The sequence below is a fragment of the Garra rufa genome, chromosome 9, assembly GCF_049309525.1.
Source record: "Garra rufa chromosome 9, GarRuf1.0, whole genome shotgun sequence".
Classification (NCBI taxonomy): Eukaryota; Metazoa; Chordata; class Actinopteri; order Cypriniformes; family Cyprinidae; genus Garra; species Garra rufa.
In genome coordinates this window covers 28322434-28340523 of record NC_133369.1, presented here as the reverse complement: position 1 = coordinate 28340523, position 18090 = coordinate 28322434, and the positions used below count along the sequence as shown (strand labels likewise).

Below are 18090 nucleotides of genomic sequence, written 5' to 3'. Positions count from 1 at the left end.
GCTATCAAATCACAAATATCAAAAATAAAGTCTTTTTGTTTTTAGTGTCTGGATGTCTCAGCATTAATAATATATATTTTTATTCTAACTGAAATGTCATACTCAGCCCATAATAAATGTCTGGTTCAGCCTAATGTGCTCAAGCTTCATCCTGGTTTTGTGAACCAGTTCAACCGATTCATTTAAAAGGCATGACTCAGAAGAATCATTTTATTTACAGATCAGACACTACTTTTTAAAGGTGACTTTCACCTTTAAAAAAAACTAAATGTATATTTTTCAGTGTTGAAAAAGTGGAGATAACACCTGAGATCATGTAAATTTGATGTGTATACATTTATTGTGATTTTACATAACTTGCATTAAAAGTTCATGAAGTAGAGCTGTTTTAAATGTTCTTTTTAGGCATCATATTCCCAGAATAACAGTGTTTTCATTAGTCAGTGTAGAAGTTTTTTTTCATAAATAGTCCATAAAATCTTTAAATTAATGAAAATATTCCACTGGGCCATAACATGTCAGTGTATGCAATACAAGAGGTAGAATATCAAGCTCTTTTTCAGACTTGGTTTCAGTGCTTCAAAGTTGCAGAATGTTTGTGGGCGGGAGGGTCCGTGCATCAAAGTTATTTACATATAGAGCAAGTGTATTAATGCATTATTTAGCAACATTGCTACTGATTCATAGCTAACATTCCAAAGCACTTCTAAACAATTGACAACTGCAATTATCCCTTTAAATGTACATCCATTTCTGAATAAAACAAAGCAGATACACCAGAAGTCCATGGCTGTCTTATTCCCAAATTGTCCGGAACATCCTTGAACGTGTCAGTTTGACAGGGTTCATTGTCTCTCTTCCAGTGATCGTCCCGTTTAAATAAGTATTGTGAAATCAGTTTTCAAGCTCCCAGCGTCCTGTAATAGTTCAATGTCTATACATAACTGTACAAGTATGTTTATTGCCAGAGAATCATCTGTGTTATAAAATCCAAAATTCCTTCAAACATTTCTTTGCATTAGTGGCATCTAGTTTTGTCACAAGCATGTTTGTGTATCAGTTTGTGTTAGTGCATTTGGTGTTCAGTCAAAAAGAGAAAACAAGCCTTCTCAATACATGCAAAGGCATTCTAGGAAAGTATTACACAGGCTGGGAAGCTAGAGTCAACCATGAGAGACAGACAGACAGACGCAAAAGATCAAAGCTCCAATTAAATGATCTTGTTTTAGAGAAAACATGCACTTTTACAAAAAAGCAAGTGAATCCATTGCTGCATCAACCGCAGCTGTTGAGACGATGTGAGGTTAAAAACAGCCATATTATATACAGTGCTTTGCGAAAGTATTTATACGCCTCATTTTTTCATGTTTTGTTATGTTGCTGCCTTATGTTAAACTGCTTTAAATTAGTTTTTTTTCCCTCAGCAATCTACACTCCACACACCATAATGACAAAGCAAAAACAGGTTTTTAACATCTAATTTATTACAAATAAAAAACGTAAAGTATTCAAACACTTATCTGCGACAGTTGGAATTTAACTCAGTTTGAATGAAACAAGGCACTGCTCATCACCTGCAGAGTACCATTCCAAAAGTAAAGTGTGGTGGTAGCAGCCTCATGCTGTGGGGCTGTTTTTCAATGCACCAAAATATTGAGATTGAACCTTAATGAAAACCCAGTCCAGAGCATTCAAAACCTCAGACTGGGCAGAAGGTTTATAATTGCCACACAGCAAGAGTGACTTATAGACAACTCTGTAAATGTCCTTGAGTGGCCCAGCCAGATCCTGGGCTTGAACTCTAGCAAAATTTTTGGACAAACCTGAAAATGTGCATCTGCCCCCATCCAAGCTGACAGAGCTTGAGGGGTGAAGAGATAAGGACAAAAATGGCAGATAAGTGTGCATGTCACATCATACACAAAAAGACTTGAGGCTGTAAAGGTGCTTCATCTAAGTACTGAGTTAAGGGTCTGAATACTTCTGCAGTGTACTTATTTCAGGTTTTTTATTATTAATAAATTCACAAAGTTGTGACAATTCTGTTTTTGCTTTGACATTATAGTGTGAGGAGTGTAGATTGATGTGGAAAACAGGCATTTTAAGCAGTTTAACACAAGGCAGCAACATAAAAAGTGAAAAAAAAAGAAGGGGTATGAATACTTTTGCAAGGCACTGTACAGTATGTAAGATGATGTATGAATCATTTAGCTACTTTTGCGAGATGGTCAATTAGTGAAAAGTGTTTAGTGAAAAGCGTTTAGTGGCTGGTTACAAAAGAGTTAACACCACATTTGAGTGTGTGGTCATGCATTTTATTGCATGTGTGTGTTTGCAGGGCTATAACCATCATAAACACTCACAATCTAATATGTTGCTCTGATTGTTGTTAGGATGACAAAATGTTTAAAACGCTGCATTTTAAAAATGTAACAACTCTCATCAATGTCAAAATGACTAATGACTTTCAAAACCAAGAAAGGCTTTACTGTTTACAGATACTGAACATGAATTCCACTGTGACACTTCAGTTTTTTAACAGTGAAAAAATGCAAGATAAGATGTTAAACATTTACCTTTCGACAACTTTTATAAGACCGAAATGCTTAATGACTAAATATGCTAAACAGTATTACGTATGATGCAAACTACTCAAGTTTATTCAGTTTCACCATTTTGAATTGAAAATATAGGCTGAATCATTTGTGACTGAATAATTATTGAGTAATTGAAAGAGTTATTAAATAGTGATTGACTCTTCGCAAACAGCTTGATTGACAGGCGATCTGACCAATCATAATATTTCGCCATTTTGTCTAACGAACAAATCAGACAGGAGAGTAGATTAACTTGGGTGAAATTAAACCTGACAAATTGTGTAATGACGTCTTTCCGCGGTTTAAATAAAATACATTCTGATGTTCATTTCATGCTTTAAGTAAATAAGAAAAGATGATCGGTTCACATGTCAATTGATCTAATAAGGCAATACAGCAATGTGTCACATTAAAGAGCCACAAAATGGTATTTATTATTTGAATTTCCTTAAAAAATGACAACATTTTAAAGCTGAGACCTTGTTTCATATCAGAAGTAACCCGCTCTGTCTTGTCTGTCAGTATGTTGTCAGTTTCCTCTTTGTTCCACAATGTATTTTTCACTGTGAGAACATGATGTTCAGTGTCAGATCGGCATTGTTTGTCAGACACAACAACAGTAACTAATAATTACGGGTTTTAGCGAAGGGTCAACTGTGATATGAATGAAGATATGAAATATTTGACCATTTTACATTTTTGACATATGAAAAAATGAATGTATGTCTATTTTAAATTCAAACAATATTTGCAAATAGTTCAAACTGATTACTTTACAAATATTCTTATCCTGCTTTTTTTTACTGTTCCTTTCATTTATTTTGTTAATTCCTTTAATTATTTATTTACTTACTCTAAATAGTTAGAGCCAAACATATGGCTGTATGTTTGTAGTTGCGTGAGTGCATTGTAATGAGCTGTGAAGACAAGGAATGGTGTCATTCTTTCCATATGAATGTAAACAGTGAGCGAGAAAAAAGCACTAGATGGAGCAAAACATAAATGGAAATACAAAACAGAAGAACCAGAGTTTGTCAGGCACGGAGAGCAGCAGGTCTGAAAGGTTAAACTCAGTTCTATTAGATGTATTGTTCAGTCTTTTACTACGGTAAGTACAGCTAAAAACTCATACTGTTGTTCAAACAGCATATTTACCTGCTGCACATCACCCTTTCCTCATCTCAAACCTATTTCCCACCTGTTATTCACTCTTCTCAATCCAGCAGTGATTTATTCCATTTCAGAGGGCAGATTCTGAGTAAAGCGCCCCTGAAGATCCGTGCGGCGGTGGGTGGAGTCTGCGCAGTGATGCGATGGATGTGGAGCTGAGGTCTCCGCAGCTACGCAAGTGGATTCCTCCGGTCCTTACAGGGTCATCATCATGGCGGCGGGCATTGTGGCGACTGTCACTATGGGAGTGATGGTGTCCACGGCAGTGGTGGTGGACGTGCTGCTGCTGCCCCCTGTTGGCCCCCAGAGAGTTACGAAGCACCTTCATAAAAACATGTAATGGGTTATTTGGTACTAAATTGCACTACATAGAATTCTAGCTGAGCTAAATGATTTTATTTATGGCATTGGCAATGTTTTACCTGTTCTAACGGCAGACTTCCTTCACCTCCTGTTCTCCTTTTAGGCCCCTGAGTAGAGTTTCCAGCATGTTCAGTTGCAGGGGCTAAGTTACGTTTGGATCTCTGAAGGAAACGTTGCACTAAAACTTTGGTGACCTGTAATTTAAATGTAAAATGTTTGACTGCTTGTTTATACATTTAATATACTTTCTGGTAATATTGGAAATGGCAGAATTCAGGGTCCTTGTCATCAAAAACCTCCTAAAACTGACCTTGAGGTCTCCAAGTGAGCGTGCGCAGTCTTTGGGTAAGCGTAGCGAAGTGGCTGGGACTGGTTTTGTGGGCAACCGACTACTTACAGCTTTAATGCTGCCCTTTCTGGGCAGAGAAGCAGGAAGTGCCAGAGAGGAGCGAGGCAGCAAACCAGCTCCAGACGATACCCCTACCCCACAAAGGTCACATGAAAAAAGCATAGTGAGTAGGGAGGCAGACTGTTATTTAAAAAAAAAATAATAATAACAAATAATAATTATAATGTATACGCATATTGAACTACAATAATATTTTTTTCCCTTGGCATGTTATTGTAGTATTAATTACAGTTGAAGTCAAAAGTTTTCATACACCTTGCAGAATCTGCAAAATTTTAACTATTTTACTAAAATAAGAGGGATCATACAAAATGCATGTCATTTTTTTATTTTTTAGATATTTACATAAAATACATTTACATATAGTCGACAAGAGATAATAATGGTTGAATTTTTAAAAATGACCCCGTTCAAAAGTTTACATACACTTGATTCTTATTACTTGTTACCTAAATGATCCACAGCTTTTTTTTTTTTTTTTTTTTGTTTAGTGATAGTTGTTCATAAGTCCTTTTTTCGTCCTGAACAGTTAAACTGCTCGCTTCAGGTCCCACAAATTCTTTGATTTTTCATCATTTTTGTGTATTTGAACCCTTTCCAACAAGGGCTGTATGATTTTGAGACCCATCTTTTCACACTGAGGACAACTGAGGGACTCATGTGCAACTATTACAGAAGGTTCAAACGCTCACTGATGCTCCAGAAGGAAAAACAAACCATTAAGAGCCAGGGGTGTAAACTTTTGAACAGAATGAAGATGTGTACATTTGTCTTATTTTGCCTAAATATTGTGGGGTTTTTTCTATTTAGTACTGCCCTTCAGAAGCCACAGAAGATACTTACATGTTCCCTAGAAGACAAAATAAGTTAAATTTAACCTGTTCTTCAAATTCAAAAAGTTTTCACCCCCAGCTCTTTATGCTTTGTATTTCCTAAACAAAAAAATAACATGCACTTTGTATGATTCCTCTTATTTTGGTAAAAAAATAAACATCAGATTCTGCAAGGTGTATGTAAACTTCTGACCTCAACTGTATATGCAATTTTAGTATTTATTCATGATGTATTTCTAATTAGATTTTATGTTCTCAAGATTAGGGATCTTGTTAAAAGTAAAACTATAAAACAGATGCTTGTTTGTAAGGTTGCTTTCTTCCAACCAAAAAGTTTGACAGACTTAACCACATATTATTCTTATCATGTTTCTGGTGTTCTGGTATGACAGCATTTTTGGTCCAACTTCCTCCTTATTACCTTATTGTGACTGAGTGGGTCAAGTTACTATACAAGAATAGCTGCTTTTGACGTATAAATGTGGACAGTCATGCATTAATAAGTAAGCGTTTCTGAGCTTCCAAGAACATATCAGAACAAATTTTTTGTTCCAAATAAAGATCAGATTCTCCCACGATTATAAACTAAGAAAAAAAACGTAATTTACTAGAGGCTGTCACAAAATATGAATTTCTGCAGTATATTCAAAACATTTTAATTAATTTGAATGAACTATTTAAAAAAAAAATTCAGTTGAATGATTTAGTTACTCACTCATAAATACTTCACTTGTTTTATTACTGCATTTTTCTGCATTTTTGAACAAATCTCTTGAATGAATGATTCAATGACAAATATATTTTTTTGCGAAACCTAAACATGATAACTGCTCTCTCTGTGTCAGTGGCACAGATCTGAATGTTTCAATATGACTTTGTCAAAGGTTTAATAGACACAGACGAACCGTTGTCATTTAGAAAAAGATTGCGTGGATGTTTGTGATTTTTTAATAATTAATTGTGCCACTCTAGAACAAACTCAATTATTTTTTCTTACATTTAATTAATTAAATAAGTAATATATTTATTGATTGATTTTTGAAATGGAGAGCAAGTGATATATTGTGAAACTTGAAATAAACTTGCAAAATGTGATTTCTCATAATATGACGCCTTTGTTTTGTTTACAATACACATTTATTAGCTATATATTTTTTGTTGTTTTTACCTAATCAAAATAAAGCAACTGCAGTTTGATTGCGATTAATTGGAATGCACATACTTTAACATAATTCCTGAAAATTCTTAAAAACTAAGTTATCTATTTTTGCAAATGATAAAGACTAACTAAAAATGATGATAAAGACATTTACAGTGTTACAAACGATTTCTATGTCCGATCAATGCTGTTCTTCTGAACTTTATATTCATCAAAGAAACCTGAAAAAAATCTACTCATCTGTTTTCAACATAATAATAATAAAAATATTAGAATAATTTCTGAAGAATCATGTCACTGGAGTAACAATGCTAAAGATTCAGCTTTGAAATCACAGGAATAAATTACATTTTAACATATACTCAAATAGAAAACAGTTATTTTAAATAGTGAAAATATTTCAAAATTGTACTGTCAGGCTTGGAGAGCAGAAGAGACTTCATTAAAAAAAACATTAAAAATCTTGCTGTTCAATGAAAATTAGAAACACTTCCTTGACAAATAACTTGAATAAGTTTTAGATGATGCAGTACAACCTAAAACTGAATTAAAACAAATTAAAATGTTAAAAACGTAATAAAAATAACAATGACCAAAATAACAGTACATAACAACATAACTAATATTTAAACTAAAATTAAAATAAAAACTAATAAATATAAATAAATGAAAACAAAACAAAAAAACTAAAAAACTACAATAGTACACAATAAAAATAAAGTAACACTGTGTTACACTTAATCGTAATAATTTTATATAATAAACATCCCTATGACCTGAGCATGCTAAACTCTTACCTGTTTCTGATGAGGTCTGCGATCCCCCCTCACTGATTCCTTTATTACCACCCGAGAGACTGAAATCACCTGAGGACAGAAGAGCAAACAAAAACACGTTTTCATCATCCAGCAGAGTGGTTTGCAGAAACCAGTGTACCACAGAGGCAAACACAAATTCATGTTTTCATATAAATCTCACACAGCTAGTAGTCTAGTTACATATGTATGTTCACACCTGTGTCAGTTGAAGAGCTGAGTCCTGGTTCACTGTGTGACCTCATGAGAGGTAAGAAGCTGTCGCTGTCTTTTCTATCACGTCCAAATTGCTCACGGAAACCTGGCCGTGGAAGGAGCACAGGTACTGTGTGGTCCGGCCGGTCTTGAGCAGGACCTGTTGGGGCTGCGGCAGGTGGGTTACTGAATGCAGATGAGGAGTCCCGTCGGGAGGGCGTACAGGGCCGAACTCGTATTTCTGGGATAGAGGAATGTTGAGATCCTGCTAGGAACTCCAACTGAGAGCAGCTACTCGCCAACAGAGCTTGACGCCTCAACACTGGAGACCTGTGGAAGAAATTATGAAGGATGAAATTACCCTAAGATTTGCTCACCCTCAAGGCATCCTAGGTGTTATGACTTTCTTCTTTCAGATGAATACAATCAGAGTTATATTAAAAAAATGAAGCCAATCCACGTCTTTTTATAAAATATCAATATTTAAAACTTTAACAGTAATCTCTACAGTACTCTCTACTTTATAAACAGTAACCCCCCAGAGATGTTTCATATAAAAAATGTTTACATATAGTCCACAAGAGAATACTTGTTAATACTGTGTTGTTACCTGAATGATCCACGGTTGTTGTTTTTTTTAGCGATAGTTGCTCACGAGTCCCTTGTTTATCCTGAACTGCCTGCTGTTCCCACAAATTCCTTGGTTTGTCAGCATTTCTGTGTATTTGAACCCTTTCCAACAATGACCGTATGATTTTGATCCATCTTTTCACACTGAGGGACTCCAACTATTACAGAAGGTTCAAATGCTCACTAATGCTCGAGAAAGAAACACAATGCGTTGGGGGGTGAAACTTTTTGAATTTGAAAATCAGGGTACATTTCACTTATTTTGTTTTCTGGGAAACATGTAAGCGCCTTCTGTAGCTTCTGAAGGGCAGTATTAAGTGAAAAAAAAAATGAAATTTAGGCGAAATAAGAAAAATTTACACATATTCATTCTGTTCAAAAGTTTACACCGTTGGCTCTTAATGCATCATTTTCCTTCTGGAGCATCAGTGAACACTTGAACCTTCTGTTCAAGTTGTCCTCAGGGTGAAAAGATGGATCTCAAAATCATAGTCATTGTTGGAAAAGGGTTTAAATACAAGAATAAGAATCTGTGGGACCTGAATGATTTTTCTGTAGAACAGCGGGCAGGAACTATCAACTATCACTAAACAAACAAACAAACAAAAAAAAAAAAACAACAGCTGTGGAACATTCAGGTAACAACACAGTATTAAGAATCAAGTGTATGTAAACAGGGTCACTTTCATAAATGTAACTACTATTTTCTTTTTTGGACTATATGTAAACATCTTTAATGTGAAATGTCTTATTCAGGTCAGTTGTAAATGAAATATAACATGTATAATCCCTCTTATTTTGGTAAAATAATTAACATTTTACAGATTCTGCAAGGTGTATGTAAACTTTTGACTTCAACTGTATGACAAAGCCAAAGTGTAAAACCAAAATTGAATTTCGCAGGTGATCACATGATGCACTAACTATTCTAATCACACACACCAAAGGTTTAAAGACTCAACTTTTTCCCACCTGTAGGTAGAGGTGTTGTACGTGCTCGGGGAGGAGCAGGAGTTCGATCTCTCGCCTCTGAAACAACGCCTTCCGGAATGAGGGGCCACCATTCCCTCAGGATGTTGTGTGGAAGAACGGAGGCTGGCGTATTCTCCCCCCTCTCCTCCCTCGCTGCCACCCCGAGGCCGAGGCCGCACACCGACACCAACTTCCATTAGGCAGGAGTCCTCAGATGGGGAGCTGTCATCTGGAATATCCACAATCTCAGACATCAACAGAGAGCCACTGTCCATTGACACTGAGAGAGAGGATATACAAAATGTGCACATATACAATATTTGGTGATTTAACAGTATTCATACGCACTTGGCACTCCCGTGATGTATGATGGAGACACAATTAAAACGCATGTTAATACCATGCAGTGCAAACAACTTGTGACGGATTCACCAAAAATAGGAATAGTTCACCCAAAAATGAAAATTCTGTCATCATTTGCTCACCCACAAGTAGTTCGGTTGTACAGTTTCTATTCCCCAAAGATCCCCCAGTTTTCTTTTTTTCCACACTATGGAAGTCAATGGGGACCAACTACTGTTTGGTTACCCACGTTATTCAGAATCTATGTTCAGCAGAAGAAAGAAACTCGTACAGGTTTGGAACAACTTAAGGGTGAGTAAATGATGACGGAATTTTCATTTTTACGTGAACTATCCTTTTAATATCAGGTGGAAACAGGGTCTGTTTGCTAAAGAACGAACAAGCAGAGGAAAGACTCACCTTCACCACTGAATGCTGTGGATGTTCCTCTCTCTCCGGACAGCTCACCGGCTTGGGTGTCAAACACTGTGGCCTACAAACAGTGAGAGTAAAATCATGACCACAGTGTTATAAAATTATAACATTACTTTTTTTTTAAGAAATTAAAGGAGTTGTTGACTTCTAGAATAAAAAAAAATCCTGATAACAACATTCAAATTGCAGTTTTCTGTGCAGCTTCAAAGGGTTTTACACAATCCCAGACAAGGAATAAGGGTCTTATTTTGCTAAATGATTGGTCATTTTCTAAAAAAAAAAAACAATTTTTGACCACAAATGCCCATCTTGCATTAGCTCTGCGATGCACGTCTACGACTTCACAAATTATGTAATCACATTGAAAAGGTCACGTGTGGTTTGTTCTTTGTCTGTGTAATCCGGTTTAAAGAGGTAGGGTAGAGCAAAAAACTCCATCTAATTTTCTTCTCAAACTTCAAAATCATCCAACATTGTTGTATTACCTTTTTTGTAAAGGGTGTTTGCGTTGTAATCACTGGGTCGGTACTTCCACCTACATCACGCGTGACTATCCTATGTGACTACATAATGCGTGATGTTGAGTTAGTGTAAGACAAGCATTTGTTGTTAAAAAATATATAAATTTGTATTTTTTTTAGAAAGTGATCAATTGTTTTTCAGCTAAGATCATGTAGAGCCCTTTGAAACTGCACTGAAACTGCAATTTGGACCTTCAACCCATTGGCCACCATTAAAGTCCACTATATGGAGAAAAATCCTGAATTGTTTTCCTCAAAAATCTTCATTTCTTTTCAACTGAAGAAACCTCTTGGATGACATGGGGGTAAATAAATTATCAGGAAATTTTTATTCTGGAAGTGGACTAATCCTTTAATACTGTTATTCAACAAGGATACATAAAATTTATCAAAACGGACAGTAAAGAACCTTATAATGATACAAGAGATTTCTATTTCAAATAAATCATTTTTTGAATGTTATATTTATCATAGAATTCTGGAAAAAAGGTAGCACTGTCTCCACAGAAATATTAAGCAGCACATCTGTTTTCAATATTGATAATAATAACAATCATGTCTTGAGCAGCACTTTTTTTGATTCAATAAATGCAGATTTGATGAGCATAACAGACTTCTTTCAAAAACATTAAAAAAAAAATCTTGATTTGAATAAAAAATTAAGAATACACATTTCTAATAATAATACATTTATTACACATTAGTAATTAAAAAAAAACACTTCTTTACACCTTTAAAGGCACGCATGTACCTGACTAGGGGCCCTTTGACCCATCACTGCCTCATAAGGAGGAGGACAGTCCGTTGGGTACAGAGGCACTGGACTCTCCATTGATCCATTATATGTGACACTGCAAGTACACACAGAAAAATGAGGGATGAGGAAAAAGTAATTACTAAAAGAAAAGGCATGACAAAAGAAGTATAGTTAAAATGTACAGATGTCTTTAAAAATAAAAATGATTGAGAAAAAAGACTAAGCACAAATATTTCAAGAACATTTAACTGAACACTGAGAACACTTCACCAGAACAATACACTCTTAAAAATAAAGGTGCTTAAAAGGTTCTTCACATCGATGCCATAGATGTGAAGAACCATTCAGCCAAAAGTTCTTTAAAGAACTATGTCTTTCTTATATTTTTATAACCTGAAGAACATTCTTTTGCCACAAAGAACCTTTTGCAAAATAGAAAGGTTCTTCAGATGTTAAAGGTTCTTTGTGGAACCATTTAGACAAAAAGGTTCTTCTATGGCATTATGAAGCAACTTTATTTTTAAGAGTGTACTTAGTCATAGCATCTCTAGTATGTAAGCCACCTTACTAAACATACTAAATACTATTTTACATATTTTTTAAAGGTTTTCTTAAAGGTTACAGGTAGAGATTTTATTGTGTGAAACAACAAAAATCAATGGAAAGTGGCCAACATGATGGAAAAAACGAAAGCAAAAATTGTGTGTGTGTGTGTGTGTGTGTACCTGGTATTCATCACGTTGTGGGGACCAAATGTCCCCACGAGGATAGGAGTAGATTTTGACCTTGTGGGGACATTTCTCAGGTCCCCATGAGGAAACAGGCTTATAAATCATGCACAATGAGTTTTTTTGATGAAGTAAAGTGTGCACACTCTCCTGTGAGGGCTAGGTTTAGGTGTAGGGTAGGTGTAGGGCGATAGAAAGTACGGTTTGTACAGTATAAAAACCATTACGCCTATGGAATGTCCCCATAAAACATGTAAACCCAACATGTGTGTGTGTGTGTGTGTGTGTGTGTGTGTGTTTTCACCTTTGTGCATCCGTTTCAGAGCTGCAGGTGTATTCAGGAGGGTAGTAAGGTGGTGGGGGAATGGGAGGAACAAACTCCTCAAAGTCCATCATGTTACTAAGAAATGCATCCTGAGGAGTGGTGCATTCTGGGTTTACAGAGCGAGAGCGATGCGGAGCCAGCTACAAACAAAACAAATAAAGGGTCATGAGTGTATCTACACACTTAAACTTTTTTTATTTGAGAGAAAAATATAGCTATTAGCAAACTAACACCCGGTTTCACGGACAATCTTAAACCTAGTCCCAGACTAAAATGTAAGGCTAAGCTGTTTCAACTAAAAGAAACTTGCACTGGCTGATCTTAAAATATACATCAGTGCTTTTGTTTTGTCTTACGATGCACAACAGTGATGTTTTTATTCTAAGGCACATTTATAAAAAAAATTACTTAAATGTCCTAATTGAACTATGGCCTAATCCTGGCTTAGTCTAAGCCTTGTCTGTGAAACCAGGCCTTAATGTTTTAGTGTAAAGATTTTGTGGATTTTGTCTCACTAGATGCAGTAGGTCCAGAGAGAAGATATGAATGCTGCAGGTGACCGTGGACAGAGTGCAGATAATGGTGGAGAGAATACTAAGACCGCAGGCACTAAACAGCAGATCCTGCATACACAATATGATGGTTAGAGTGTAATGTTTTTTGGGGGGGTCTGGGACCATCCCGAACACCCTATCAGAGTTAAGTGACCCCACCTTGAGCTGGTGACGCACAGAGTGGCAGTCTGTATGTTGGTAGAGCACTAGAGTCTCATCTTCTGTTAGAGAGCATGTCTGTTTGGGGTCACAGCAAAGACACAGACGATTCTCCATCTGGAACAAACACACGGATATGATTTGATTAGAAGAGAAGAGAAGAGAAGAGAAGAGAAGAGAAGAGAAGAGAAGAGAAGAGAAGAGAAGAGAAGAGAAGAGAAGAGAAGAGAAGAGAAGAGAAGAGAAGAGAAGAGAAGAGAAGAGAAGAGAAGAGAAGAGAATGTACCTGACAGGTAACATAAGATTTGACCATCTGTGCATTCTGACATGAGAGCATGGAACCAGCCAGACTGAGAATCACACACACTGCAGACAGCAGCATGAACAGCGACACCTGAACAAAACAAAAACAGCATCACTGCAAAAACTAAGAGGAGCAGACAAACAAACACATGCAGACGTCCTGGCAAGATGATAAAGATACGTACGACAAGAGTGAAGGGCCTCCTCCATGATATCACACCAACTACTCCGGACGCCACAACCTGTTCAACAGGAAAAAAAAACTACATGTAAGGGATAGATTTTCAGTTGTTCACACAAATATATATAGGATGGCTTCGGAGCAAAATATGTATTTTTATATTACTTTCATGGTGCTTTTTAGTCATTTTGGAGCTTGATGTTAATTATATATAATATAGATATAATATTACAATTATATAATTTTAAGAACATACAGTTAAATTCAACAGTTTACACCTACACTTATACCTTGCAGAATCTGCTATTTTTTTTTACCAAAATGAGAGGGATCATACAAAAAGCATGTTATTTTTTTATTTAGTACTGACCTGAATAAGAAAGACGTTTATATATAGTTCACAAAAGAAAATAATAGTTGAATTTATAAAAATGACCCCGTTTAAAAGTTTACATATGCTTGATTCCCAATATTGACAGTGAGGGCATGATTTTCAGCCTTTTTGTGTATTTGAACCCTTTCCAACAATGACTGTGCAACTACTACAGAAGGTTCAAGCGCTCACTGATGCTTCAGAAGGAAACACAATGCATTAAGAGGTTGAAGATCAGGGTAAATTTAACTTATTTTGTATTCTGGGGAACAAGTATCTTTCCTTTAGCTTCTGAAGAGTAGTACTAAATGGCAAAAAAATAATATATTTAGGTAAAAATAAGAATAACGTACACATCTTAATTCTGTTCAAAAGTTTACGCCTCTGGCTCCTAATGCATCGTTTTTCTTTCTGAAGTCCCTGTGACCATTTAATCCTTCTGTAAGAGTTGCATATGAGTCCTTCAGTTGTCCTCAGTGTGAAAAGATGGATCTCAAAATCATACAGTCATTGTTGAAAAGGATGCAAATCCACAAATATGCTGAAAAACTGAAGAATTTGTGGGACCTGAAGAATTTCTCTGAAGAACAGTAGGCAATTAAACTGTTCAGGACAAACAAGGGATCATTCCAGTAACAACACAGTATTAAGAATCAAGTGTATGTAAACTTTTGAACGTGGTAATTTTTATAAATTAAACTATTATTTTATTTTGTGAGCTATGTAAACGTCTTTTATGTAAAATATATTATTCAGGTCGGTACTAAATAAAAAATAGCATGATCCCTCTTATTTTGGTAAAATAATTAACATTTAGCAGTATGTAAACTTGACTTCAACTGTATATATTTTTTTTAACTAGAAAAAAATAATAGAAAATAATGCTAATTTTTTAAATTTCTTGTTTACTCAAATCATGTTTACTCAATGTTTTTAAAGAGATAGTTCACCCAAAAAATTAAATTCTGTCATTAATTACTCACCCTCACATTGTTCCAAACCCGTACGACCTTCATTCATCTTTGGAACACAAATTAGGATATTTTTGATGAAATGCAAGAGCTCTCTGACCCTCTATAGACAGCAAATGTCCTACCATGGCACAGAAACATAGTAAGAACGTCATTAAAATAATCTGTGTAATTTTAGGCAGCTATGAGAATAACTAATGACTTTATTCAACGATCTCTTATCTCCCAGTAAGTTCACCACCATTGAGAGTACCACAATGCATGCATTCTCGTAGTGTCATAAAATTACGGTTGAACCACTGATGGATCATATGGACTATTTTAACACTGTCCTTACTACCTTTTTGAGGCTTGAACATGTAAGTTGCATTGCTGTCTATGCTGGGTCAGAAAGCTCTCAGATTTGATAAAAAAAAATATATATATATTAACTTGTGTTCCGAAGATGAACAAAGGTCTTATGGGTTTGGAATGACATGAGGGTGAATAATTAATGACAGAATTTTCATTTTTGGGTGAACTACCCCTTTAAATGCTGGAATTTACTCATGTCATTAATTTTGAGAAAATATGTCCTAACTAAAACTATTTGGTTAGCAACTGTATTCAAAATATCTTCTTTTGTGTTTGTTCCACAGAACAGAAGAAAGAAACGTATACAGATTTGGAACAACATAAGGTTGAATATACACTGACAACATTTGAATTTTTCTTTGAAGGACATGCCATGCCATGCCAATATTTATATATTCAAATAAACTTTGACAGAAACTTACAAAGAAGCCAGCCCAGAAAGGACAGGACTGTCTGACACGGGGTGATGAGGTGAAGGCGAGGCTTGTGAAGCTGAAGGCCAGCACCATGGCCCCCAGCGCAAGGTGACACAAGCCCAGGTACAGCAGCACCCGCGCACTGGTCCGCCCAGACATTCCTCTGCGACTACCAGACAAACCTCGAGACCCTGACATCGAAGCCACGCTACTGGAGTCCGACGGTGAGGGCATGATGGCTACTAAAATGCTTCCTTAATGATGGTACTATGGTGTGACTCTCTTTAATATCTGGAGATACTTCTTTAAATATGCAGTTAGGGTCTATATAACATCAAGTCCACAGCTAAAACTCAACCAGACACACTTATGTCGTGTCAACATTTATTCTTGGCGTCGTACATCTGCATTCTCCAATATCCGTTGATCTGGCTTGCTCCATCGCCCACCTGCCGTCTCTCTCTCCCCATCCCCGCGGCATTGCGGTACCCAGAGCCTTTAGCAGGCCGAGTGGCTGCCGCATCCGCAGGCGAGCGGAGCAGCTTTGGCCTTCAAGCTACTCCGCGGAGGAGGATAAAACAATCCGAGTCCTGCTTACATCGAAGTGTATCTTCACCGGGTTTCCACTAGAGAGCCACACAGCCCCCACCTGAACTCGGAAAACACGTCTCATGAAGCACAGCGGTGTCAGGAGAGAAAAGGGAACAATCGACAGCAAAAGGAAATGAAAGCAGATTGTTGTGAAGAACTCGCTATGCTGCTCCTATGGTGCATCCGCTTGTTTTGAATAATAATTATAAAGCCATGGTGTTCCCTTGGAGGGAGTTTTATCATAGGTTCGGTCTCCCCCTTTTCCTCCCGCAGTCACGAGGACTCCCGTCCCGTCCGTATCCCGGACATGAGCATCACTACGTAATCGCGCCAGACTTGAAGTGTCTTAACGTAACGTTACGTGTGTAATTCAGACATAATGTCTTTACGCCATGTAAACGTCATCCGATGCAATTTCAGCGGGACTCTGTTTGGGAAAAAGAAATATGCAGCGCATTATGGTAGCACGTGTCCGTAATATTTGTTCAATGCGGCACCGCATTCACCCAACGCGAGGTGCTGATGCTGCACTGGGTGGGCGGTTGCTTGGCAACCTACTTCGACAGTCACAACTGTTGGCGACTTTTCCGCGCATGCGCAGAACGACATAGCTTTGTACTGATTTTGAGGTGAGAAACACGGTGAGAAATACATGGGACAGACAGACGTTAAGATGTCCACGTCAAAAGGTTTTTATGTCCATAGAAAGCATATTGAATGTAAGTAAAGTGTCTACGTTTAAGGTTTCAAATAAGTTTTTGGAGAATAAACGGTCAAAATTTGGTTGAAATAGTGTTACAAAGTCATTCAGTGTAACACAATATTTATGTAAAAATGTAAACAACATGCTTACTCTGACTTGAACATATTAAAACATATAAAAGAATAAAGGAGCATATTCAATTTTATTGTGTTTTAAATGAGTAAAATATTCTTACTGACAAATGGGCAAAACCTAGGATAGTGGCAAATTTTAAAAAAGTTAACACCAAACTTAAAGTTTTTATTCCTGTCTATATCCTGAAGGTTTTTACAGAGGGATTTGTTCATATATAATTTGCTTGATTTTATACAACATTTTATTCCCCCCAAAAATGGTAAAATTGATATCCAAAATTCCCTCTGTAAAATATCTGATTCTAATATGTCAAAAAAAAAAAAAAAAAAAAATGATTTTAGCGCATATTTTATTAAATAATGCCTCATTTGCATATTTAAACCTAACATTTTGGAAAACTTGTAATACAAAAAAAGTTTGTAATTATCAATGTAATCAATCAACTGGGTAAGTAAGGTGATAACTATTAAACAATTTTTATCCTATTCACCTGCCGTGTCTCGCCTTAAATCAAACTGAAAACTTAAGAGTTTTTTGGAAAAAAACAACAATTTAAAGCAGTATTACATTTAGGCCGGGTTTCACAGACAGGGTTTAGACTAAGCCAGGATTAGGCCATAGTTCAATTAGGACATTTAAGTAATTTTTATAAACATGCTTAGAAAAAAAAACATTACTGGTGTGCATCTTGAGACAAAACAAAGGCACTGATATATTTTAAGATCAATCAGTGCAATTTTATCAATAATAATATTATTGCAATAATATTTCAGTTGAAACAGCTCAGACTTACATTTTAGTCTAGGACTAGGCTTAAGCCTTGTCTGTGAAACCAGGGGTTATTGTTTTTATTCTTAAACCCTTTTTCGTCTTTAATATTATACACTATCAGTCAAAAGCCTTTGAACAGTAAGATTTTTAATGTTGTTTTTTTTAAATAAGCCTCTTCTGCTCACCAAGACTGCATTTATTTGTCCAAAAATTTATCCAAAATGCAGCAAAAACAGTACAAGTTTGAACTATTTTTTACTATTTAAAACGGATTTCTATTTGAATACATTTTAAAATGTAATTTGTTCGTGTGATTTCAAAACTGAAT

At 36.1% G+C, this 18090-nt stretch overlaps 1 protein-coding gene across 1 annotated transcript; it reads right to left on the bottom strand.

Annotated features, from left to right (window-relative positions):
• Nucleotides 1-317: 317 nt before the first annotated feature.
• On the bottom strand, nucleotides 318-16814 carry fam189b (family with sequence similarity 189 member B). The gene is made up of 14 exons (XM_073847971.1): nucleotides 15569-16814; nucleotides 13453-13509; nucleotides 13251-13358; nucleotides 12965-13081; nucleotides 12767-12874; nucleotides 12231-12391; nucleotides 11193-11292; nucleotides 9906-9978; nucleotides 9144-9423; nucleotides 7546-7871; nucleotides 7329-7397; nucleotides 4441-4610; nucleotides 4190-4324; nucleotides 318-4089 (listed from the first exon to the last, which is right to left on the bottom strand). Exons 1-14 carry the CDS (start codon nucleotides 15794-15796, stop codon nucleotides 3838-3840), a joined length of 2184 nt encoding a protein of 727 aa, XP_073704072.1. The 5' UTR covers nucleotides 15797-16814; the 3' UTR covers nucleotides 318-3837.
• Nucleotides 16815-18090: the final 1276 nt, after the last annotated feature.

Coding starts and splice junctions, on each gene's coding strand:
- fam189b (XM_073847971.1), bottom strand. CDS start 15,796: ATGCCCTCACCGTCGGACTCCAGTAGCGTGGCTTCGATGTCAGGGTCT. Junction 13,082..13,250: donor AATCTTATGTTACCTGTCAG/GTACATTCTCTT, acceptor TGTTTGTTCCAG/ATGGAGAATCGTCTGTGTCT. Junction 12,392..12,766: donor CTCTGGACCTACTGCATCTA/GTGAGACAAAAT, acceptor TTTTGTTTGTAG/CTGGCTCCGCATCGCTCTCG.